Here is a 27,088-nt window from a genome sequence, read left to right as displayed (position 1 = left end):
TTCAGTGCATGGCCTTGGGGCCTGCCCTGCTGCTGGCAGCAGTAATGCCAGAAAGTGGTGGCAGAGGAGTGGTCATTCTAAAAACTGAGGTAAGCATGGCCATGAACCGTCACTGTGTAAAAAGAGGCAGAGGGTTGGGATGGAGCCCCTTTGGCTCGGGGGCCAACTCCTTGTCTGAGGGGTGACACAGGTAAACACAGAGGATTTGGGTTGTGGGATGGAATGAAATGAATGTCTTCTGCATCTGTGCTTCTCCACTGATGGCAGAGGGGCAGCCTTTGGCAAATAGGGGCTTCTGTCAAGTCAGGGTAAATCTGGGCCTTGCCTCCTTTTGAAGGTCAAAGCAGATAGTGCCTGGTCCAGTGCAAATCAAGGCGCTGTGGACCAATTTCTGAACTGGCAGAAGAACAATATGCAGTCATTGACTAAATGTGGTCTTCATTTTCACGAAATGAGACTCTGTCCCTATCAGCTAGTGGTGCGGTGGTGGCATACTGCGACATGTCTCTTCTGCTTAACATATGCCACTGTTTCATATCTCTGTCCTAATGTTTATCAATACTGTTACTTAAATAAACAAATCCTTTTAATCTGTTTCTCTAGCAGTGTTGACAGCAAGTCTGTTTACAGAAATTTCCCTTATTTCTTAAATCAGACTGCATAAGGCACAAAAGTGTTTTTGTCTGAGGGTTTGCCTCTGGTATCAGCAAGATGGAATTACTCTAAAAGTGTATCACTTTATTCCATAGATTATAAATGATGACTTTAGTTATTTACATTTTTATGTCCTAAATAAATACTGTGTGTATCAAGAAGCTTTGACATTACCTTAAGTATTTCCGGCAAGTAGTGGAGGGAATTTGGATTAGAAAGCACTTATAAAGGAGTTACTGATGCATTAAATAGTAGAATCAAGCAGAAAGCTGGATGGAATTTTGCATTCTCCGCCTTCTTGAAAAGTGTTTTCCATAAAGAAGTAATTAAATGCTTTTAACAAAGTAAATGGTAAAGGTTAATTACAGAAGTGTAACATCCCTGCTTTTATCAAAAGACAGCTGACAGCACAGCTTCCTGGCATTCTGTAGGCGGTGGTTCATATAGTCCTGCAGATAGTATTAATTTCTTTTTTGGTAAAATAAAGGTAGAGGCTGTAGGCGAGTGAGGGGAGGAAGATGCTCCACTGTTGACAGTTCTTTTCCCAAGACAAAGCCCTGAAGTACAGTAGCGTGGTACCACTTAAATCACTGTGCTTTCCAGTTGGTAGAATATAGTTGTTTCCCTATGTATGAAGGCTGGATTGTGTTATTTAGAAAAGGTAAGTGGTGTTTCCAGATGTGTTCTAATCTGCAGTCTGTATTTTGTTCTGTTACCTCATTGCCTATTTGTCAACTTGGTTGCCATCAAGAACACCATTTGGCTCAGAGATTGCTGACCTTGCTCTGAATTTTACTCGTTTACTCAGTGTTGCTGTTCTTCGTGGAGGAAAACTCACACAGAACTGGTGGGGTCTTCTGCTATATTGGGTGGGTTGTTTTTTTCTTCATATCCTTTCATCATCTGTTCACAAAAACTAGTAATTTGAAAATAATGATGCACCTGAATTTCCAAGGGTAAGAGCAAACATTTAAAAAATTCTTCCTCTGCAGTCCTTGAGCAACATATACGTTCCTAAAGAGGGTATTGTGAAGGTATTCTGAAGGATGTGAGTGGCCAGTACCTCTGAAGCAATTAATTACCTTAAAACTTGAGAGTTGTTTCAGTATGCTGTTCGGTTATTATTTTCCTCTGTGCAAGTTGAAGAGCTCTCTCCTCAGTTCTGAATCTGACATGGTAATTTTCCCTGCCTCCTCCTAGTAACGAAGACAGTGTGTGCGGAGCAGTGTGATGGACGGTGCTACGGGCCCTACGTCAGCGACTGCTGCCACCGGGAATGCGCTGGGGGCTGTTCCGGGCCTAAAGACACTGATTGCTTTGTATGTGTGAGACTTCTTATTTTTCTTGTTCCTGGCAGTCACACTGCATATTCTTAATGCTTTAATCCATGAAATTCACAGTTTTGTCCCCTTTAATATATTGCATGCACACTCCCAGATTTAGACTGCAAATTGTAGCATTTAATATTTTTCACATTACATTAGCATCACTTATCTACTTAATATTACCCATTAACAGATTTGTGAGATTTGTAAATAGAGATTGGGAATGATTAATATGCTAATCTCAGTGATTTTTATCCTTTGCTTTTCTAAAATTAACTTTTAGAGGTGATAGGGAATTTTTAGAAGTATTTATCATTACATTTGAACATGGCTTTTATTGTTGCTCTGTGTGCTTTTGATTTGAAAGTCAAGAATACAATTTAGCTTCTCTGTGAAGGGTGTTCCCTATTACTGCCAGACTTGATTTAAATTGAGCTTTTTTTACTGGGCATGCTTCTCAGTGGAGATGGAAGGAAAGTGCTTTCCGAAATACTCTACCTCAAATGTATGCTACTACGTACACTTAAGATGAAAAGAGGAAAAGGCTAACTTTTTCTGTAAAAAAAAAAGAAGACAGTAAGAACACAGGCCTTTAGACAAATTTGTCTTGTTTGTAATCCATTATTTATAGTAGCGTAAGCAGCTTCAGAACCCAACACCGATCTCAAAAAATGTGTAGCTCATCCCACTGGGTTGCAAAGACAGGTTTTGCTCATGTTTTCAGAGGAAGCAAACCTAGGCCTAAAGCAGCCTAGAACTAGAACATGCACAGAGACGTGGATTCTCAAAGATACCCAAGGGATTGAAGAGACAAATATCTACAAAGTTGGGTAGGCTCAGTTTAAAATCTGCCAGATAGGATTGGGAGGAGGGGTCTTATGGTATGGAAAATTGCAGATGTTGTGGTAGCATAGGCAACTGAATCGTAACAAACCAGCAAAAATGAATCGTTCTCTGGCCAGACTTGAAGCTTGCTCACTCATCAGGTATTTTTCGATGGCAGTAGGTGTTTTGCTTCAAAAAGACATTCTAAATGCTATTCTTTCACTGCTGATGAAACACAGTGATGGCCTGACTTAAATGCTAACAGGTTTTACTAAAGCTGTTCTTTGTAGCTGGGTCTTTGCACAAGTAGATATTCAGTACACGTGGCACGCCAAGTCCGATGATCACTGGAAGTTCTGTGTTGGCTTTGGACTGAAGAGATGGGAAAATAACTTTCTTTCCCTTGTCATGTACAATCTAAATAGGTAAAGAAGAGAGGAAGATTGGTCCTGTATGACTGTTGAGGAACAACTTGAAAGCTGATGTGTTGATGTGTGTCCATTTTCAAAGGTTAAGGACTGGTTATTTGCAGCACAAGTTCTGTAATATGGCAGCCTGAAAGAAAATGAGTTAGACTTTCTGAATTTGGCAGTTATGGAAATATGCATGCTAAAAATCAACTAGCATGTTTGTTCTGATCCAGCAGAGAAACATCCAGGGCTGTATTCTCATTCATTCCTGGCCCAAGAGCAATGTAAAAGAAATTCAGCAGGGGTCTGGCAATTTTCAGGACTACTTTCACTGGGTGAAAAGTGTAACCCTTTAGGCTATAGACAACTGTGCTTAGCTTTCAGCTGAGATACAGAACTTTGTTTTTTCCCGGTGTACTTTCCTCTGCTTTCATTCACAGATTAACAGCATTTAGCAGGAAATGCTAGAAGTTTACATAGATTATTGAAGCAATTACAAATGTATACAAAACATTATAGTAATAAATGAAGAGTTCCCAAATCTTCTAGATGAGCTTTTCCTGAGAAGTGCCATCTCTCCTAAGAGTCTTAGTGTGCTTTACTTTATGAATTTGCTAAACCGTTATCAGTAGATTGTCATGTACATGATAGAGTACTTTAAGTCAACAGTGGATGTAAAAAATGTGTTGAGGAAACAAACTAAATTAGTATTTATTAATAAGGAAAAGTACAGTTTATGAAGCATTACAAATCCTTCAGCATATTATGGCAGCTTGCAACAGCATCCTGTTGTAAATATGGTTTTAATATTTCTAGATAAAATTCATCCATCCTTCTCCATATGCTGCCATACGATGATTTGCATATTCAGTTCTAAAAGCAAGGCAGTAATCATCATCTGACATAACTGCAAGCAAACATGCTAGAACAAAACTTTAGAGGGTTTTTTTTTTTTTTTATCTTGCATTAAAAACCAAACTGTATCTAAAACTTGAAATGCATAAGAGGGCCTGGTTGACTGCCCAAGGGAACCAGAAAAGTGACACAACCCTATTCATGGAGTGGACTTCCTATCCAGTTCTTAGTAAAGAAGCAACTGACTGTATTCATCTTCGTTTAAAAAAAAAAAAAAATCTGTTTCTGTGAGAAACCAACAGTTTTTGTAATACACATTTTAAAGAACCAGAAAACACAGGATCAACATTTTAGTTTACTCATGCTCCATATAGGACAGTGCCTTCATCACGGAACTCCATTTGTCCGTTTCAGCCGCAGATTTTGTCCTTCTCCCTTGGTTGCGTTATTAGCCTCTCCCTTGAGGGGAAATCCTCTGCCATGACAAGTAACCTCCCTCAGTCCTGCTCCTCCTGATCCGAATGGAGATAAGGAGCATTAGTAAAAGTAGCAGAACAGAGGAATCTTTCTTACTTTTTTCTCAGTCCCAGCTTTGGAGGGGGTGGACCATGAGGCACATGTTGGTATGCTTGTTGACTCTTTAAAGATTGAAAACCATCTGTATTTTTTACAAACCTGGAAAAGGACTAGAAGAATTCATCCCTAAACTAAAACTTCTAAAGTAACTTGGCTTCTGGAAGACAGATTGGTGAGGAAGCAGAATCCAGGAGCAGTGGTTGCTTAAACTGCTAGAGGGATCCAAGCCAGGCTACAGCTTTCATAGTCATATGAAATTTTACATTTACTGTATGCTTTGTGCATATTACTCCAACAAGTTTTTGTAAGCTGTGGTTAAAGCCATATGTATGATATGTGGTGATAAGGAATGTCAAAATCAGTGGGGTTTTTCTATTACTAATTATCAACCTTGCATGGTCAATTATTTTCTGCGCATACCATGGTTCTCTTTATCCACACGCTTGCCTCTTCGTTTGTCAGGGCCCTGTCCTCTGTCAGCTGTGGGTGGCTGAGCTTGAATGCTAAGTGATACAAAGTCCTATTTTCTTAGTGTGTGAAGCAACTGACCTTGTTAAATTTGCCACTTAGGGAAATGACCCCCTCCTGTGCTAGCTCAAAAGAAGTTCTTATCCCTCTTACTTTCTAATCGGGAATTTCAGTCTTCAGCTGGAGGATGGACTCCTGCTCCATGAGTCAAAGTCATTAGCATTTGTTTAGACTGACTATGATAAATAGCAGTTCACTCTTGGCAGTTGTAGAATTGTCCTATCAAGTTGTGAATTAGTTGTTTGCTAGTAGTAACAATAGTTATGAAACAAATTGCAGTGCTGTTATGTTTTTGTAGGAAGTACTCTACCAGTTAGCTGTGTTTCAAATCAAGGGGGCTTTGTGAGTCCCCTTTTGTAAGTCCTGTATTTGCCAAGCTCCTAGCAAGAAATCTAAGTAGCCAAAATGAAGGTTATAAAACTATGTATCACATTCCTCACTGTTGCAGCAAGTCTGAACAACCAAGACTGTATTTTAAACTAAAAAAAAAAAATCCCAAAAGTAGCTGTATGATTTAATTTAATATTTTCTTCCTCCTTTGTTTTGCAGGCCTGCATGAATTTCAATGATAGCGGTGCATGTGTCACGCAGTGCCCCCAGACTTTTGTATACAATCCTACCACCTTCCAGCTGGAGCATAATCACAATGCCAAGTACACCTATGGGGCTTTTTGCGTCAAAAAGTGCCCACGTAAGTGCTGTCTTAGCTGCCTTTCCCTGCAGTGATGGAAAGTTTGAGTTGCATTTCAGGAGCCTTACAAAACAACGAGAGAATGAGAGCTAAGTGCATAGTGCAGTGTCTTAAATCACTCCATATGTGCTTGCAGCCTGTAATAACTCAGTCATGTGTTAAGTAAAGACAGTGACATTCTGGGTTGCTGACACTTTCCAAGTATCCTATACTGTAGTGATTTTCTTAAAGAAAAAGAATTCACTACGTTTCTGTTTTCATGACCACCACTTCTTACATTCATGCTTTAGATCAGCACTTGTAAAATTCAGAATGAACTGTTAAAATAGTGGGATTGTAAAAGGGTAGAAATTTCTGTTTCAGAAAAATAACAGTGTACCGCCAGTGCTGGCACCAAATGCTTTCTTCATACTGATGCCCTTTTCTTAACTTGGAGTAATGGTGGTTTGACAGAAAGTTACCGTAGATATTTTCCAAGCAGTTCTGTCCCAATGAGGAAGAGCCATGCAATACTGACAACAGTACAGTCTTAAAGCTCCGGAGTAAAATTAGAGGGGAGGAGGGAGTTAAAAAAAGAATAATCCCAGGAGTGTAAAAACTGCATGCTTCTGAGATGCCAGACAGATGATTACAAGTAACAGAAAAATATAGAGTGTCGTCACTTACATAGTCTTTGATACTGCTGTTTTAGTTAGAAAGAAAAATGAGAGAGACAGTATTCTTGTTCTCCCTTTCATTCCCACCAAGGTTTACAGTTCTGTTGTGCATTCATTATTTTATACATGAGTTACATATCAGAAGCATGAGTAATGCATATAAGAAGTAGTAATGGAACCATAATTCAACCCAAAGCAAAATCCAAATTTTCAGTCTTCGGGGTGAAGTTCAAATTGACAGTAGGCTGAGGCTGTGACTGTCAAGGCTTAGTTCTGTCTCTGTTAGAGTGCTGGGTTTTTTGAAGCAAGATAATTTTTTTACAAAACTGGTACACCATGCACTTACCTAAGGGATAGAATTCTTTGTCCAATTACTTTATTGGACTGTTTTTTCCCCTCCTTTTTTTTTTTTCTTTCTTGACATTATTAAGCTTTCAATTAGATAGAGTCAGTCTATATCCCCTTTGGCAGTTGTTTTACAAGGCGAAATTGAAATACTTGTCATTGTCTTGTGCAGTATTTTGTCCTAGATGTATATATTTGTGTAAGTATGAAAGAGACAGGGCAGAGCATCTTGTTTTATTTCTCTTCAGTTACTTTTTTCACCACAAATACTGATAAAACCAAATTGGGGGAGGAAGGAGGATCAGGCCTGACAATTCATAGGTTTTCATAAGTCTCCGAAAACTTGCCTAATCTGGTTGCTTATACACTTCTGAAAACGCTGAACATTAAATGTTAATGTCATTGTGGAATGCTGAGGTAATTAATAAGATGGATTGACACAGAGTCCGTAAGCATGTGTCCCAGTATTACTGAGTCCTGTGGTTCACTTTCTGCCAATGTCTTCTTTTTCTCTTCAGACAACTTTGTGGTAGACTCCAGCTCTTGTGTTCGTGCATGTCCGAGTTCAAAGATGGAGGTTGAAGAAAATGGTATTAAGATGTGCAAGCCCTGCACTGACATTTGTCCTAAAGGTAGGTGGCAGTTTAGTGTACATTTTCTTGAATGTGGACTACACTGTAGTAGAGCAGAGCAGGGTGTTATTTTGGCATGAAATACCCTTCATGAGTATGTTGTAGAATATTAATAGAGTTTGGACATCCACATAACTTTTCAGCTATGCGGGCTGTGTGTGAAGTATATACAATAGAATGAAAATTTATTAAGTTGTAATGGTAATATAGCCAAACCAATTACCTTTGATTAGATAAAAATGAAGGGGATTTCTCTGTTGGTTTTAGAAAGAATTATTTATTATGTTTTTTTAATGACAGCTATTTCCGGGAGGTGTTTTATAGCTGTCCTTTTGTCATTCCAAAGGGGGCCATATTAAAGCTCTGGCTTCAATGTATGGTATGTCTCATACTTGTCAATACAATGTTAGGTTTCCATTTATTTCCTCTGTTTTTTCAAAACGTCTCTTTTCCCAGCATCTTTTACCTCCTTTCTAAGTGTCTAAAGCATAGACTAGAAGTTTTTCAGTGATGGTGCTGTTGAGAAGACTGAAATCTGTAAGTTGCTTTGCTGTCCCAAGCTCCACTAGGGAGACTTTCTGCTCCCTGCTTGAAGGTCTCAGGAGCAAAGCACCATCAGTTTTCCTACGTGGGCCTATGCTACTTTTCAGTCCTAGTGGAAGCCATATCTAGAGGGGAATTCACAATGAAGCTGCTGAAAAACTCTGTAAATCAACAGTCACTCTACATGGCTGAAACAGTCAAACACAGAGCTAGCTGCCAAGGCACGGTACCGACATGCTGTATTCTAAGTGAAAGCATGTCCAGACCTTTAACCTAATTGCAGTAAATAACTTTACTGCTGGCTAGTTTTATGCATGAAAATACATGTGTAGTGTTCCTGTCAAACTCTTAGCCTTCCTCTGTGAGAAGGAAAGTTTATAAGAAGTTCAGGTGTACTGCCAGTAGTGGCCATTACAGGAGCCCAATGAGGGAGATAGGGTAAGTTATGTGATGGAAGTCATGAAGGATTTGTTCCTGTATGCATCATGTGTCCCAGAAAATGCAGCTAAATTACGTAGAAAGGCTACACAGAGAAGTTTCCTCACTGGATACCAAAGTTTCTCCAGGCCCCAGCAACTTATTTGTTGGGATGATGAGTAAAGGCATGTTTGTAGGTCTTTTCTGAAGGACTTTATGGCATGTGAATGGTTAAGTTCACATACCCACCAAAGCAAAGGGGACCTCGTGAGCTAGCAATGTTAAGGACCCCTCAGTTTGTGCAGCGAGTAGTGCACAAATAAATGGCATGGCCACCAGGCCAGTCTGAGCTAAGTTATCAGCTGTCTGTTTACAGCTGGCTCGAGTGGGATTTTGTGTGGTTCATGGTTGTCTTTAGATTCAGCATGAAATACCTTAACCTGTGTGTTGGGGTGTCCTTCTGTGGCAGGTACTTTAGCTTATTGTTTGTTTTAAGTTGGCACATGCTTCTTTGGGAATATGGGTAAAGGGTGCTGTTTTAACACCTCTCTGCTTCTTTATGTCTGAAAGAAATGTAAGACTCGTGTCTAGAAGGCCAGCATGTTCTGATGCAGTGATTTTTCCTAGTTCTTTACACAAACTCCTTGTTTTGGCAGCATGTGATGGCATTGGAACAGGGAGTTTAGTGTCAGCTCAGACGGTGGATTCCAGCAACATTGACAAGTTCATAAACTGTACCAAGATCAATGGCAACCTTATCTTCCTTGTTACTGGGATTCATGGGTAAGTGACAAAATGTTAAGATGTTATGTCATCGTGCCAGCTGAAATGAATTGCGTCCACCTCTTAATGATGGCTGTAGGCTTCTTTTACGGAATAGGAGATCCACAATAAAGTAGTTTTCTGCCTTCCATTATGAAGGAAACTGTTACCTTGATTCCTATGATTCAACCTCTAGGAAAAGAACGGATGAAGACAACTGTTTGCACTTAAAGAGAAAAGACAACTGTGATCTTTGGTTGCTTTATGAGATCCTCAGTACTGGCTTACAATAATGGCTGATAGAGAATAGAAGGGAGAAAGGGAAGTTACCTTCCATTAGTTTGTCTAAATTTTGTATGACCAGCAGTCTGATGTGCAGAATATGCAGAGAGAGTGCCTCACCTAGAATACATTGTTATAGCCTGCGTGGCTGTCACTGTATACATATGCAAAAAACTGCCCTCTTGTCAGTCAGTTTTGAAGTACGTATTCAAGTTTCAATTGCAGATATATGCAAAACTCACTGGCATTTAAATCCAGTATTCTGGTTTAAATATGGCTGTATATTGAATAAGTCCGTAGTAACAGTTGAAGATGTGGAGGAGCAGAACAAGTCTCACCAATGTCTCCTTCTAAGGGAAGGTACACCAGCCTGGTAGCCAGTGCCTTGCTGTTCACAGTTCAGTGCAGCATGTGTTTGCCGTTGTAGCAAAGGGGAATGCATGGTGCAAATGCTGCAAGGATGGGATGTGTCTAGGGAAGACCGACATACTCTGTTTTGATGGTCAGATGAGGTCCAATGCATCCAGCTGCTTTCTTGCATTCTTTCTGTTATTGAAAGAACACAATTATGATGGCATCTTCTTACTAATTCAAGCCTTCATGTTTTAATCAGCAATGGTGAATTACATGTGACACTTTGAAGTATTTCTGGACCTATTAAAATGAGCAAAATCCTCAAAATGCACAAATAAGATTAAACCCTTTTGGCCCTTTGTTGTGATAAGTATGCAGATATTTTATGATACATTAACAGTGTAAAGTACTCAATTCCTTCTACCATTGCGTAGGCTTCAAATTTTAACTTGCTTTTTAGGTTCCTTGGAGCTTTCAACATTGCTTGCAACTGGTTGTCAAGATTTGAGATCTTAAATATGGTTCACAGACCAAGTCCATCTTTGCAGCTTTATGGCATAGCAAAAATGTGATTAACTGAATGTCTGCAGATTGATCTGAAATGAAATTCTGGCATGAGAGTGCCTGCAGATTTTTCTTTAGACTTTCTATAGATTCCAATATGTTTAGATTATAATAAAGTGGTTGACACTAGGCTGCCTGGCTCAGATTTCCCTATTAGGTGAGGTAGAAAGAAACTACTTGTTTCCTTGATTTGATATAGTGATTGGTTGTAATGCTTCACCTACAACTTGACTCCAGCCATGAGAAAGACAGTTGAAAATCCACTTCAGTGAGGCCCTACAGCTCAATGATTCTCAAAAGGCCAGCAAATGTGAGCTCTGACTGTGTAGTTGGTTGTCTCATCTCTCCAGCAGCAAGTACAGTGTGAAAGGTTAATGTAACATAGGGAGGAAGAAGGATTTTGGTTCAAGTGGTTTAAGGAAATGCTGCTCCAAACTTGCTGAAACCCTGGAGAAGGTCAGGCAGGAGTCAGTGCTCAGGTTGTCAGTTTCTGATCTGGCCAAATGACCGACGGATAGGCTGGATGTAAATGGCTTAAATCTCACAGGACAGGAAGTACTGTTCTTACAGTACAGTAAGTGCAAGACGCACAGCTAGAGGACATGAGCAATTTTGTGTGGATGATTCCACTGCATTGCATGAAATGTAATTTTGAGTATTAGAACTGCTTTTGTTGCAAAAGTTATATTGGCTGCAAAGTGACGAGATGAGTCTCATTAAAAAATCTGTCTAAATTAAAGGGGCCAGAGTCAACCTTGAATAAAACTGTATTCGTCTGAAACATATCTAAATTATGGACTAAAAAGCAGAGGGTTAAAGTACTTTGTTCTATTTTAATAGAAGAATATAAGCCTAGGACATGTAATGTTGAAGCTGTGTAGCACTTTGTCTCTCTTCTTTATGAAGAAAAGTCACTCCAACAAGTCTTAAGTATGAGAACACTGAGTTCTGCAACCCGACATTCTTCCACAGCGCAACTTACAGTAGTACATATTAAAATAAGAAAAGAAGATTTGAGAATTAATTAAAATAAATTTATATATCTGGAACAGCTTTTTGTTTAAAATTTCTGTTACATTTTGCAAATAGTGCAGAAAGGAAATGTAAAAATGACACTAACTACACAAGCAGTTTATTATATAAGTGGCCAGTATAATGCAACAACAATAATAGCTGTTTCCACTCCGACTTTTAGTTAACTTTTGTTAACAAATTCATTTATTGAGGGTGAACTGCAGCTTTTTTAAAAGCATGAATCTTCAGTGTTTCAGAACATAGGGACTTAAAGTCTAGCTGTCTGTGGGGAATTGAAAGACTATGTAGAGGCAGAGAATAACTTCAGTGAAAGATGCTGAGTGGATTTTTGTGTTTGTTTTCATTGGTAACTGTGCTACTGCGATTGATCCTGTCATACTTTTGAACCTGTGATTCTGCAGCCTGTTTTTCCCTTTCCTCAGTATTTGAACTTCAAGTCTTTGTGAATTTGTAATAATTTATATAAAAACTATATATAATAATTAATTGGGTTTATGCGCAATTATTTATAATAGTTTATATATAAATTAGGTAATTATGAATTGGCTTTAATTAGTGTCCGGAACTTGAGTGGGATGAGGTAGACCTAAATTTTGGTGAGTCAGTAGTACTCATTCTTCTAAGGTAATGCTCTGCTGAAGTGGATGGATAAAATGATCTTCGTTAGGATACATATCTGCTGCCTGAGAGAGACAGAAGACACTTTGGCTGGAAAATGGGTAGGGCCTGTATGGCTCAGGTGCAGCCTGCTCTCTTCTGTTTCCTTCTGCTTGGGGGCTAAAAAGCCAACCTGCCTTCTACTTGTGTCGCTACCTGTGAAGGGGAGGGATATACCAAGGAGAGCTGGAGTTTAGGGATGGACAGCCCCAGCTAGCAGCAAATGCTGCCTCCTTCCCTGCGACTTGCAGCAGGAGCAACAAACCCTCAGTGTTCACCAGCTTTTTATCTTCCCTTTAGATGTTCATCTCCAGTTTCACAATAAGCTGAAACTCTCATTTTTGGAGCTCTGAAATTCAGCTGTGCCTATTCTACTGAAAAATGTCTTGTCTGCTAATAAGAACGGCAGAAGATGACTGCATCATTCTACAGTTTTATACGTTGATAAAACATATCAGACATTTGGCTGTTTAAAAGGTTTAAATGTATATTTGTATCTTTAAAGACTACTTTGTCTTAGGATTTGCAGGTGAAATTCAGTAACCTCATGTTTACTACAGGCAAGGGTTTTCCTTTTTTAATAGTACTGCATTTTAAAAGCAAAGTGCTCTGTTTCTGTTAGGTAGTGAAAACTTGTTGTCTAGTTTTCCAAGAGCCTCAGATTGTTAAAATTAAGTGTATATGATGCTTTTGTGGTCCAATGGGCTTTATGTTAAGGTTCGAGAACACATTTTGTTGCTGCTAACCTGGAATCGCCTCCAGGATGGTTAAAAGTGACCCCATCAGTCTGTCACCGCATAGACTTGTGAGGCCTGTCCCCAAAGACAGCCTGGTTGATTACCTGCATGTTCCAATTCCAAGAATAATGTCTCTTGGAAAACAGAAGGAGGAGAGGTGGAAAAACCCGATCCACCTTTACTGAGGGTGTTTTCTACCCTCAGAAAACCCACAAAAATACTATAACATGGGGTTGCAGAAGGATCTTGAAAAGGATTTTTGTTTGGGTTAGGCTTCTAGTTGGCTTCTAAAATCGTTGGAGAGTCTTTACTCCTTTAAAATTAGGGGGGAAATATTTACTAAATGATGGCACTCAAAATCAGTCAGGTTCATCTTTGGTAGCATATCTAACTTTGAGATTTTAATGTTTGGGGGGTATTTAATTTCTCAGGTGACAAAATTGCTTGGCAACGAACTGTTCTTTGTCATTTTCCCTGTTCAACACCTTCTAAAATGTGTACCCTGTTAATGCCATGTGTCAGGAGCTTGTGGCATACTACTTTTGTTTTGATTAGAGCTTGTCACTCATTTCAGTAGCAGTTTTGTTAGTCCTGGTAGTACAGTATCGCAACTGTACCATTTGAGCCAGTATTCCTGGAAAAAATGTTGAAAATTCATCTTTTCCTTTAGGGAGGTCACCCATGGTTGTTTAGAATCCTTTAATTTACCATAAGCATAAATATTTACTAAAACATTAATGATTCGAACCTTAAAGATACTAAGCACCGTTATATTCCTTTAAGATGACTTGGGAGAACTTAGACACTGGTTCTGCAGGAACAACAGTCTGAAGAAATCTGGAGCGTGTGCCGCCTAAAAGCAAAGCATTGACCTCTTGAATGCTGCTCTCTACATAGGATAGGTTTGAGAACCTGATTATTTTTTTTCCCAGAGCATCACATTTTGTCCTTTCAATCTTTCAGGGACCCATATCACACGATCGCTGCAATCAATCCAGAGAAATTAAACATATTCCAAACAGTGAGAGAGATAACAGGTAACACACTTCTGATTTCCTATAATCTGAACCTTTAACTTTGCATTTATAGTTGTCATTTGTTGGGCTTTCTGAAGAACACAAGGTGCTTTTTTCTTTAAACTCACTGTGCTGTGAATTTTGTAAAAGTTTCGTACACAACAACTTCAGTATCAGTTGATATTCACAAGTGTGTTGTCCTTGCTCATGAATATAGGTTGCCCATTACATATGGGGTATGCAAGCATCAGAAGACCAAGATCTTGCTGTGGAGTGGGAGAGGGGTCTTGGTCTTCACTTGAAACCATTTGAAATAAGCTTTGGAGAAAAAAACCAGATAAGCCAGTCTGATTTTGCAGCTACTTCTCTTGGTCTAACAGCAGTTGCTGCTGCAATTTAAAGACAAATGTATAATGTGTGGGCCGGTAGTTCATCCCATCTTTTGTGTCTTTTCAGTGGGGTCGTATAGCTAGAACTCAGTACTTGGTTTTCTTGCATCTTGCTTGTTGTTTCACCATTCAGGGGCAGGGAGGAAGATACTGCAGCTTTGAGTTCTCAATTGATTGCTGATTGTATATAGACAGGGAAATGAAAAAAAAAATATTTCATGCGCAAAAAAAGTCTTTGGACACTACGGCATGATTGTAGCTGGGTGGAGCTCAACAAGTGTTTGGCATTTGAAACGAGTTCTCTCCCATGTGCTTCACTTCTCAAAAGTTGTGTATTTCAGCAAGACAGTGGTATTAAAAAATGAAAGTAAGCACTAAACCTCTCCCTAATTAATGTCAAAGATAATTTGGCATCTGGGTGTCTGTAATTTGCCATTCTTAAGCACACCGTCTAATTGACGATCTCAGCGATATACTTAAGTGGAATTACCCTGATGCTTAAACATGTACTGCATTTCAGTCCACTACTGTGAATCAAAGTCACAGGGAACTGCACTCTGTGGAGGTCTGTGTAGCACAAAATAAGTAGTCCCACATACTTGTGCAGAGAATGCTTTCTGATGATAAATAGTTCTCTCACACATGTGCACTCAGAAACGAATGCAAGTTCTTTGTTTTAAGAAAGTCTTGTCATCTTCTAGTGCATCATAACAGATCTCTTAATTTCTGTCCTAAGTCTCTAGCACGTTTTAAAACTAAATGTTCTTAATTCAGGCAAATCTCCATTTTTTTTTTTTGCTGCTGTTTAGAAAAGGATGGGAGGCCTTGCGGGATTTCACCCTGTGTTTAGGTTCGCCCTCACTGTGGCTGTTGAAAGTGGACTCTAACTGCTGTAACTGTTAGAGCCCTCCTTTGCCTTCTTGCAGGAGACAGCGGTGAGCAGCCTGATGAATTTAAAGACAGTAGTCTGCAGCGTTCATTACCTATTTATTTCTCTCAAACCAGCAAGCCTATCCTAATTCATGTATGTGATAAGCCTATCCTGATTCATGTATGTGATAAAGCAGTATAATACATATTATTATATAATAGCCTAATATTATATAGAGCTCCTATAATATCATATATCCTAAGCCTATCCTAATTCATGTATGTGATAAAGCAGTCTTTATGGCTGAAGTCATTGATACTCATGCTTGCCTTTTTCTCCTTCAGGGTATTTGAACATACAGTCGTGGCCTGAGAATATGACAGATTTCAGGGTGTTTTCTAACTTGGTTACTATCGGTGGAAGAGCTCTCTATAGGTAAGGTACTTCCTCTGATGGAATTGTTTTTTGTTAACATTCAGTGTTTCTTTGTTCAGTAGCACAGAATGCAGCATCCTTTGGGAAGGACACCATAAATTGATGTGTTTTTCTCTGTTGTCCAGGTATTCATTAACAGTATCTTTGCTAATTAGTTGTTTATAATGAGTAATACCTTTTGAACATAATGATTTAAAAAAAAAAAACACAAAAAGACAAAAAGCAAACGCATCTTGGCTCATTACTGTAGCTGTTAACTCATTGTCGGGAAAGTACATGTTACGGTTTAAAATACCTTGTGAATGTGAAACATAACTTAAAGGACATTAATAGTAGAACTTAGCCCCATTATCAGGAAGTTTATATGGTTGCGATTGGAAGTGCAGGCTCATGTGCCCAGAGAACAATGTGGCCTCAAGAAGTGGTAGAAGGTAAATACATGGAAGAACACTGAAATCGCTGAGGTATCTTGCAGGTGGACTATGCGTTAGCTCTGTAGTGCCATTTTTACCAGAGATGTTTCCGTATGAAGTCTCATATGGAGGAATTGGTTTGAAGGGAAGAAAATGTGTTGAGAAATAATGAAGTGAGCACAAGAAGGTACCTGAGTGATACATACAGCAGCCCCTCATTCCCTGTTGTGTAAATGTAGTAAATCAGTCGTGGGATTCTGCTGGCATCTTAAACAGCAACCCAAGCAGACTATTAATAGCAGTGAAACCTTGAGATTGAATTACAGCCCAGCATTCTGTTTGGAAGCAGCAATTTTTATCTGGAACAGCTGGAAAACAATTATAATCATTAAAATACAATAACTTAAAGGGTGCCTAGAAACTGGATATTGTCTTCACTAATCTTCAATCATAAAATATGTGCAGTCATTTCCATGTTCAGAGACAATCATTTACCATTCCTTTCATGAAGAAAGGCGATAACCACATATTACAACAAAAGACAAATGAAATGTAGAAAGTGGGCTGGAAAAATTTCCTTGGAAATAACAGTTTCTTCCTGTATTACTATGAATGACATTAATTTGATGCCTGACAGAAGATGTTAATATGTTTTGCATGACTTTGTCAGTTTCTCCTTAGCATATAAGCTATCATAGTATTAATCTTGTCGTCTTAGGAAAAAAAAAAAAAAAAAAATCTGTATTTTACTCAGTTTTCTCTACAGCACTTTATCTCAAAAAACATGTTAATGGATGAAATGGAACTCTCTGAAGTGTTTTGCTGGCCTAGTGCTGTGAGCATCACAGCTTGCGGTATCACAAGTCTCACAGTGCTCATAATATTCTAGGTAATAGAACTGGATGTTGACTCATACAATATTTGTGTCACCCCAAAATAAAAGTTTTCTGACCAAATTTCAGTTTTGCAAGAAAGATCACCTTGATGTTAGGAACTAATTTTACTGGGAAATACCCAAACACCTCTAAGAAGTTCCACCTTCTGGAGCTAATTCCTGTTCTCTCTTACTTTTTTTTTTAATCACAGTGGCCTTTCCTTACTCATCCTAAAGCAACAAGGCATTACCTCCCTGCAGTTTCAGTCCTTGAAGCAAATCAGTGCTGGCAACATCTACATAACAGACAACAGCAATTTGTGCTACTACCATACTGTCAACTGGACCAGCCTCTTCAGCACACCTAGTCAAAAGACAGTCATTCATCGAAATAAGAAGGCAGAGAACTGCAGTAAGTACTGCTGCTCAGTGCAAAACTTCTCGCCTATGTTTGGCTCACTTAGAGGGGAAAATGATGCAATTACTGACAGGATACAGCGCAGCGAGCAGGCCAGGAACTTGGCTGGTGTCTCTTGGAACTCTGTGGACGCCACAGTGGAGCTGTGGTCATTTACAGAATCAAAGGTTTTGGCCCAGTCTGCCTCTGAGCAGATTTATAGGCAAACGAAATGTTTTAAAGTATGAACAAGTGAAAGGGGGAAGAGAGAGAGTGCTGCTTCCTTGCCATGATACGAACTTTCCAGATTAGAGATCAAGTTTCACAAATACGAATTCTGAATGCCATCAATGTGGGGTGAATGTAGTGTTCATGTAAGGCACCGATTTTACACATTGGAAAACTACAGCCCTTTCCTTCTGGAGTGAGATTACCATCTTTTGCTTCCCCTACCCAGCTTCATCAAAGTGTCCCTGTCTTAATCTGGAAAGGTGACTTACAGGACTTTTTTGATCACTGGCTTCCTCCTTCCTGCACTTGACCTATCCGATAAGAAAGATTACTTTTAATAAGGCCGAACTGTCTTTCAAGAAAGCTTAGGTGCCAATACCTGAACTGAGATTATAGTACTGAAAAGCAAATGAATGCTATGTAGCAGATGAAACAATTTGTTTATGCAGAAATCAGGCAGCAAATTGCATTAATACAGTCATATTGTAGCAGCAATACAGTTCATTTTAAGCATCTGTTAGACTGCTAGCAATAGAATGGGACTCATTAAATTGCTGTATGTTTAGGTTGTATTTCTGGGTTTTGTCCTTTGACCAGCCAAAAATGTTTGCTTTGGGTTTTTCCAGGATGTGGTCCTACTTTTAACTTATTCTTTTAGTCCTTTTTTTCATTCTCCCTTTTCCCCCCCTTTTTTCCTACCCTGTCTTTGAAGTACTATGCTGATATGCTTTGAGAAAATTGGTGGCTGTGCTCATTGCTGTAGTATGAGTGTACCTTCCAGTGTTAGGTGAAACACAGCTATACATTTATCACTGCTGCTCAGTTATTTTTCTAATCTCTTCTGCCATGTAAGAGCTCCATGAAGTGGAAAGTCTTGTTTGGTAGGTCTCTGCGTGGTTTTGGTCATTGTTGTCATTATTTGGCTATTTCTCTATGTACAAGTTAAAAAAGTGAAGGTTAAAGAAATACCTCTTTCAGTTGATGTAGATAGTTTAATTGTGATCGTGCATGAGGGTGTAGAGGGAAAGGGTTGTTTCTTAATGTCCTGCAAACCACTGTCCACTTTTAAACTGCAGCATACTTTATCCTTTAACGTAAACATTCTGTTATGTGAGACAGAAGGATGTGTTGAACAGAGCTTTTCTTGGTAGAAGTTTTTGTGTATGTTTTTAAAAAATGTCCTTGGCGTAGGCTGTGAAACTCTTACATTTGGTAGAACATTTTGTAGGAGGGCAATACAGAGGGCGGAGGTGAGAAGCAGTCTGCTGCTACTTCTGTGGTGAAGAAGTGCACATGGGAGTCCTGTGTGTTGAACAGCCTCATTCCCTGGGGTTCTTACTGCTGTAATCCAGCCAAAGGCATGAGTAAATGAATCCAGGGGCTGTCTGTGAGAGTAGCGTAGCTCTCTTTGTCATCCAGAGATGAACACGTGATGATAATATCACGTGGGCGTGAAGCGTTGATGAAAAGTCCAAGAATATCCTGAACAATGAAATGAGTGAACCAGTTACAGGATGAAGGCATAGTCTCTGTTTTCAACACACTCAACTTTATCTTGTTCTGAATTAGCTCCAGTTGCTCAGCATCCATAAGCTTTGTATCGCCATCTTAAAGGCTTCCGTTCTCTTGTTTTTCATTTTTTTACATCTCAAGGCTTTTTGTTTGCTTTGAGTTCTTCTGAGGGTGAATATTATTTGAGCATTGAATAAGATCAGCCTTGCAAGGGAAAAGCATGCATTTTCTGGCACCGTCAGCTCCTTTGAAACTTGGAGGAAAGCTCCTGACTTCCCATGAATAACTGGTACCATCAGTTTTGCCAGCTAGGTCATTCATAGATGGCTTGTAGTTCCAATATGCAGTCTGTTTTTTTCTGCCCCCACATAGAAAGCCAGCTATGAAAAATGGTATATTATTTGGCAAATATAGGTGTTGCCAGGGAATAGAATCACATCTGTCCAGAGATGGTGGATTGCTGGCTGTTTTTCCCTGCAGTGGGGTTGGAGTTTAATCGGATCAAGTAGTTGGGAGGAACCTAGTTCTGTGCTAGCAGTCTAGCAACAAGTTCTTTTCCAAGAACAAAAATACTACTAAAGATATTTTATTGAATTTTACACTGAGGGAGTCTTCATAAGGAAAACAAATCTCATTCATTTCACTTTAAGAAGTCACAATGTAAGCTACAGTACCAAGGGACTAGTTTTAAAAATGGACCCTAACCTATGTGCATTAAATGGACTGTATATAATGAACGTAGGCTAGGGGCCAGGTTACTCCGATCAGAAGGCAGTGTCTCAGCTGACTGCCTGAGTCCTAACAGGGAGCAGTGGTTTTCTTTCTCTATGCACATCTGTGTGAATGAATTGATTAACGTTTTGTGGCCTTTTGAGATGAGCATTAGATGAGAAGAGCTATCCTGCTGTTTCAAGGCTGCCTGTCAGTCAGCACCTCTCTGGGGTTAAATGGGTTCTGCTACAGGTTAGTTGTCTAACTAAAATCTTCACAATTACTTGGGGTAAGGCAGAACTGTTCCTTAGAGCCAGATGCATTTCTCCAGCATCCTCTGAAACATCTGTGATTTTCAGGATAGGTCAACAGCCTGGGGATTAGGAGAGTTTTCTCAGAATCTTCCACTGCCCGAATGTTTGGGATCTGAGGGCACGCCTTAAGGGTTTCAGTGTCTGCCATTCAGTTATTTTGCCTGTTCCAAACACTGATCCTGCAGATGCTTGGGCATATGCCCAGGCCTCTCTGAGTGACAAATAAGACTAAACAGAAAGGGGAAGGGAAATGCGTAAGTAAGTATTTGCAGGATTGGATCCATCCTCTATAGTATACATACTATCTGCTTGTATGGTAACTAGCAGGGTGTGACTTGTTAATAGAAATATCCATTAAAGATTTTTTTTTTCACATGGTTTCCAGTGAAGAAACCAGGCTAGACCATGTTAATTACTACAGCCGCTCTCAGATACGTTTATTATTATTCCTTTATATATTTTGAGTCACTATCAGCTTGTTTTTCCTTTCCTTGCTACCTAGTTATTGCTAATGGCTTAAAGCAAGTTACAGCAAACCTTTAATATCCATGTGTAACTTTTCTTAAAACTCAAGTAAGAGCTTCCAAGATCTAGTCAGCATCATATTTAAGTGACTTTTAGCGATTATCACAAGATGGCAATACCCTTTCCATACCGTTTAATGCTGCATTCAGTTGAACGTATAAGTCAGTGAGGAAATATTAAAAAAAAAAGTTGAGAGAGTAAAGTATTTGTTGAAAAGTTCAGTCTGTAGGGGTACTTCATCTTTGAGATAACACTGGCATTATAGGGTTTGGCAGAACTCAGATTTATTTTTTCTATTCAATGAGGAAGACAAAGACAACAGACTTCAGTCAGTGGAAAATGCTACAGAATTATCCAACACACAAAATACACTTTATATTCCTGATACCATCAATTATTTCATCTTGCTATTTCTGCCACTTCTTAACAATGTTAAAATAAGTCACCAAATACTTCACTACCATCAGGATGGCTTTTCCAAAAGCTGGTTAAAAGCCCAGGGCAGACTTTACTTGTTTGTAGAATGTTGAAAATACAAGAGCAAAACATATGTGTGTTTCTTGAATTTTAAAAAAATCCATAAAACCCATAGTGCTCTATTGCTTTGTGTTATCTTTCAAATATTGTCCTATGCAGGGCTAGAGAGGGGTGAGTTCCTGGAAGGAATGCGACTTCTCTCTTCTTCACCTTCCTTACACAGATTCAGGGATAGAAATGTTAGTGTCCAAGCTTGTGTACACAGGGAACATAGAAGAAAGTGACGCCTTTGAGGCTGAGCACGATGGAAAGGGTGGCAGTACGCAATCATCAGCAAGAGGCTTCTGAACTGCGCAGACCCTGAAAGATGCCTAGGCTTGGGGGGCAGGTTACAGGAGAAGACTTGAGGGCAAGGGGCAAGTTGAGGCTTCATCAGCCGTTGCACCTTTAGCACAGTCTGACAGCGTCTCCCAAGGTTGTTCAGATGGCAAATGGGCATCTTCAAACCGATAAACCAAGTGGAGAGCATTTATCTAAAATGCAGTGCATGAAGCTCTCAGCTAATGTAGACTTTTAATTGTCTACTACTATAAACTGCAATGTTAAACACAGTTTGTGCATAAAACTTACTTTGTTATGAACATTATTAATGCAGAATGAATGACTATAAAGCTCTTTGCTAGAGAATGTGCTCTCATAGTTAGATTTTACCATTGTTCCATGCTGAAGTGAAGAATCTGCCTTTTTTTCCCAGCATGGGTTTTTTTCTGGAACAGTCAGAGGTGAGTCATGTTAAATATGAGTGCACACAAAATAAATGTAGAAAAAATCTTCTTTTATACAAAGTTATTTAAATAATTCCTTTCAGCTTTAGTCACACCTGCAGTGTACCGTGAAACCTTTCTAGGCAAAGGTTGTTATAAATGTGATTGTTATGAATTATGTCAATTTAGCCACCAATTAACAACCTGAATAAATGATTACATTCATTATCAGGCGTGATACAAAGCTAATTGAAGTCTGCGGGAGCTTTTCTATTGAGTTCCTGGAGCTTTGGATCAGGCCCATAAGTTTATAGCCAAATAACAATATTTTTCCTTTTTTTAGATAGCTAATTTTCTTATGTTCTATCTAGGTTGGGGAAAAACATTGAACGTTTCTGCTTCTAACCTGTGTGACCCCATTAATAAAGAATGAACACTTGTTCTAAAACTCCCAATGAAAATGAGTTCCTGTCAAAAGCATTATTGTTCTTTCCTTCCACATACGGCCATGTGATATGCTGGAGATTGAGAACATTGTCAGTCCATGGAAATGCCAAATAATGTGTCTAAAATTGAAACATTTCTTTAGCTATCCCTATAATTAAAGAGGAGGAAGACAGACAAGTGGAATGGGTTTTATAAGTTCTCAAAAACCCCACTCCCTTCTTGCCAAGATTCATTTATGAAAACATTTCTATGACTTGGAAATAAGCAGAAGGAAATAGTGATTTATTTTTTTTTGTTTATATTGCTTTTTTCATAGACTACAGGCACTGTGTTGGCTAGATTTCAATAGGGTAATCATTATTTTCTTTACTGAAAAGCTCTCATTTTATTTGCGTAAGGTTACTCTTTCTGAGTATATCAGAGAAGATATACTGAGCTATCTTGTAATAGTGTCACTTGCTACGTGAAGGGATATTTTAGTACAACACTCTGTGTGTGTAAATAAATTCTGATCCCAGAGTAGTCTGACAGCCAAGAACAGCAAAAAGAAAGGAAATCACTGGTGATAAAAGCACAATTTCAAGTTACAAAAAAAGGTGAGAAAGCAAATAGGAAATTTAGTGATGAGAGTGTGTAAAACAGAATCAGAAGAATAACTAACATTCTTAAGATGGAAAATGAGAACAAAGGGATCTCCAAAGCAGTGTGTGTTTTTTAATTGCATGACAAGTACTTCAAGTGAGTCATTGACTAGGAAATAGAACTATTTATATAAAAAGTTTGCTTAATTAGAACTGTGATAGTTCCTGGGTTTGGGGTTTTTGTTTTTTTTTTTCGGGTTTGTTTTTTGTTTTTGTTTTTGTGCTGATAAGGTTTGAGCCTGAAGCTGTCTGTTAATCCCAGGTGTTCCTGTGGCAGACAACATGAGGCAGGACTCACGTATTTGTCTGGCCAGTGTCAGTCACACGTCACCATGAGGCTGGATGGGATCAAGGGAGATTGGCAAACCCAGTGTGAAGTGCTGGAGTCTGCTCTGAGGGAGCCCTCAAGTGTGCTCTAAATCCTAGGGCATAAATGGCGTTCCCCTGAAATGACCATCTGTATCACCCGGAACTTTTTCCTGGGTGCTCCTGTAGGCAATGAACATGAAATAGGCCCAAATTGGCCTTTAATACCAAGTCAGGGTGCCTCCTGAACTGTACTGTGCAAAGCCAGCGTTAGACCAAGATACCATGAAATGTCTACAAGTAGGTGAAAAAGGAAAGTCTGTGGGCTACACGTGTAGCATTTGCTAATGCAAAGCTTTCGCCTAGTTCCTCTGATCTCTGGGAAATTTAGTCAGTGACAGCATAGTGGAACTACTGATGTCTGGTACTTGTTACTAAAATGCTGCCATGCTTAAAAAAAGTTGGGGTTAGGACAACAATGAGAAGCTGACTTTTTTTGTCTCTGCTCATACTGGTTTTGCGTAGTTCCTTTGACTGCAGCAGAATGACTCCTGGTTTACAGCAGAGCTCAAGCAAAGAGGACAAGACATCTCTAATGGCATGCTAAATAGCTCAGGTCTCTCTTGCTGTGCTGGAATCTCTGAGAATTAATATGCTTTAAAGAAAATTAAATGACCACCTGTAAATACTCCTAACTGTAATTATTTTATGTTAGGCTGTACCTGATTTGAGCTTTGAGGCTAAAGAAGAACCAAAAAGATCCTTCTGAACACCTTCTGGATGTTGTCATTAAGAAAGTATATGTGGTATTAAAAAAAAATTGTGTTCAAGCATTCCAGCCGTGATAAGACATGAGTGTGCAGACTTTTCATGGCTGAGGTTATTTGTGGTATTGTATTGAATAAGACAGTGCTCATCTACCTGCTTTTACCTACTCATCTACCTGCAATTACACGTATTGTACAGCAGAGCCGTGCGGCGTCAGCAGCAGCGCTGTACATGTAGGAAGCGTGCTGAGGAATCTCTTGTTCTTGGATTGGTTTGCCTGCAAGGGCTGGAGGACATGAAGTCTCTGACTGGTTCCTGTGCTGCTTGTAAAGGTGAAACATCCTTTTTTGGCACTGAATAATGAAAATGTTCTCGGCAGAAAAAGAAACAAGTACATTAAAATCTACCATTCTCAATCTTGATAAAGCAAAATATCCTATTGCAAGAAAAAAAGAAATACGGAAGAAGCTTTACTTCTCTTGCCTACTTGCTACATGGGCTAGGAGAGAGAAACCATGCATGCAATTGTTGTGTATTTTTTTATGAAAGAAGTGCTTTCTGATAAATCAGTGGTCGGAAAGCAGGGTGACAGTGGGAGAAGGGATGGGGCAAGTAGTGCACATCAAAGGAGCACAGCCTGCCAGTGTGATGTGAGCTTCCTGCATGTCAGCAGGCAAAAGGAGGTGCAGGAGTTACCTTGTAGGAAACAGAAGAGCACATAGGCTAGATGTGCTGTATAGATCAGAAAGATGTGTTTGGCAAACACAGTGCCAACATAGAACAATGCTGCATGATGAAAAGCAGCGGTTAAGGAGAGAGTTGCTGTGTGAAGCAGTGTGCTCTCCTGTAGGCTGCTGTGACAGATACTCAGTGGTTCAAATGTGGGACATTATATACACCATAGCACAGTGTTAAAACATGCTGTGGAGAGCAGGAGGCATCTTTCTGCTGTCTCTTTTGTGATTTAGAAAGGCTTTGTGCTTCTCAGATAATAAAACTCAGTATACCTCTTAAATATTAAGGTAGATTGTAATGGACAGTACCTAACTGCACTGTTCCAGTCTTGACAGTGAAGACAAGGTCATCAGGTATCCTGAAATGAAAATAGGGCTTTTTTTTTCCAGTCACCTGGCTATGCTGCTGTGCCGAAAGAAGTGTAGAAAAATCATGCGCAAAGAACTACTGTCTTTTTATTTAATATAAAGCTGCCAGAGGGCTTTTTGCATTTTTGTGAAAATATTTTCTGTGGATTTTGCTATTGCTCCTCTTTAAATGTGTGCTTGGACGTATGCAGTTGCTGCTTTATATGTGTATTCAGTGTGTGCATGTTTGTTCCTGACTGGCCATCTTTGCTACAGCACTGGAGGCAGTGCTGTAGATGGCCAGTAGAATTCTACCACCAAATCTACTTTTAATTTATTATTTGACACTTCCTCAAGTTGTTTCCAGTGGTTTAAAAGAAAAACCCCAAACAAGTGTTTATATATTTGCCATCTCTGATATTTCAGATCTTTGCTATTTTTAATCTACTCAGTCTAGTATGCAGTCATTTGCATAAAAAGTTTCATTGTGCAAGACTGGATTCAGATTAAGAGATCTACTCTTTCCACATGCCAGGGTCTGACAGAATCGGTACAACTGGACTTTCTTCAGAAGCTGGAGAGAGAACATGTGTTTCCTTTTGCTGTTTGCTTATTTTCTCCATCTGTTACAGTCACCTAGATATTTATATTAAAATGCGTAATTGTTTATATTCTTTGAAACAACCTTTCCCCCTCACCCTTTGTTCATTTTTTTACTTAAGCTGAATTTTTGTTTTGAGACAGGGACCATTGTTTATTTTATGTGTTTTGGGGGATTGAATATAAAGGCTGTTCGGCTCTTCAAGTGCTTTTGCAATAAACAACTTAAAAAAAATGCAGTTAATGATTAATTTTCTTCAACTTTTTCCCCACCATCCTTAAGTTTTATTTCGGGGAGTCCTCAAATCAGAGGTAGCATTTTATATTTTAGTTTAATAGCCCTTCTGTGGATTTGGACAATTGATTTTTCAAATTCTTCGAATTTTTGGCATTTACCATGTCCTGTGTCAGGGAATTCTGCAGCTTGATCTATACTTTCTATTAAGATAAACCTCAGTTTTGAACCGTGTTGGGTTCCTGTGTCTTTGAATGCCCATGAGGGACTTGGAAGAAGCAATGAACAATTGTTTCATGCTTCCTTGTCTTCCTGTCATTCACAATTTTATAGACCTTTATCATGTCCTTTCTCATCCAAATCTAAGGCTTCTTGTCTGTTCATTCCTGGTATAGAAGCTGTTACCTAGTTTTGATCATCCTTGCAGTGCTCTTAAACCTTTTTCTCACTCTACTATATCCTTTCTGAAAGGAACAGACCAGAAGTGTGTACAGTATTCAAACCTTGAGTGCACAGTGTGTTTTTGTAGTGGTATGATGATAATTTTCTGGTTTTTCTCTATTCCATTTCTAGAAAATCTGAACACTCGGTTTACTTCTCTGAGTATGGCAGAATACTGAATGAAATGTTTCCTTTGGATTTCAGAGAACTATGTAAATTAATGATAGTATCCTCTCTCTGCAGCTGCTGATGGAATGGTGTGTAATGAGTTATGCTCAAGTGATGGCTGTTGGGGGCCAGGGCCAGACCAGTGTCTCTCCTGCAAACGCTTCATCAGGGGAAGGACCTGCATAGACTCTTGCAACCTGTATGATGGGTAAGATACTTCACTTGCACTTTTCCCTAAAGTTGATGACTGCATTGTTCAGGACTTTAATGAGTAAGTTATTTTGGGTTTACATTAGTCAGTATCTGGTTCCATTGCCAATATTACTGATTTTGAGTGAAATATATTGTGGGATAAATTTTCAGTATTCCAAATCTGAACTTGTGTAGAAGGCTTTACCTAGTATTCTGCTGATTAAAATGTTCATACCACATCAAAAGTTTGTTGCACTGTTTGCATTCCTGATGATGTGAATAATTTGATTTGGGTGAAGACTAAAAAACCCACCATTTAGCCCAACTTCAATATTGACACCCCTATTCAGAAACACATACAATTACGGTTTTTCAGATCAGTTAGATTTAGGCGTGTGATAAAGAATAAGAAAAACAATGTAGGAAAACTC

At 39.1% G+C, this 27,088-nt stretch overlaps 1 protein-coding gene across 1 annotated transcript in view; it reads left to right on the top strand.

Moving 5' to 3' along the window:
* Window positions 1-27,088, top strand: part of LOC104623385 (receptor tyrosine-protein kinase erbB-4) — a gene marked incomplete at its 3' end in the record, with an annotated part of 113,577 nt that overhangs the window by 27,178 nt on the left and 59,311 nt on the right. Inside the window, exons 3-10 of the mRNA XM_010290460.1 lie at window positions 1,855-1,973; window positions 5,723-5,864; window positions 7,384-7,497; window positions 9,114-9,240; window positions 13,812-13,885; window positions 15,469-15,559; window positions 17,059-17,258; window positions 26,541-26,673. Coding sequence (XP_010288762.1) covers window positions 5,729-5,864; window positions 7,384-7,497; window positions 9,114-9,240; window positions 13,812-13,885; window positions 15,469-15,559; window positions 17,059-17,258; window positions 26,541-26,673 — 875 coding nt within the window. The remainder of the gene's footprint in view (window positions 1-1,854; window positions 1,974-5,722; window positions 5,865-7,383; window positions 7,498-9,113; window positions 9,241-13,811; window positions 13,886-15,468; window positions 15,560-17,058; window positions 17,259-26,540; window positions 26,674-27,088) is intronic.

This window comes from Phaethon lepturus, unplaced genomic scaffold (assembly GCF_000687285.1).
Source record: "Phaethon lepturus isolate BGI_N335 unplaced genomic scaffold, ASM68728v1 scaffold19457, whole genome shotgun sequence".
Lineage (NCBI taxonomy): Eukaryota > Metazoa > Chordata > Aves > Phaethontiformes > Phaethontidae > Phaethon > Phaethon lepturus.
This window is presented reverse-complemented; position numbering and strand designations above follow the sequence as displayed.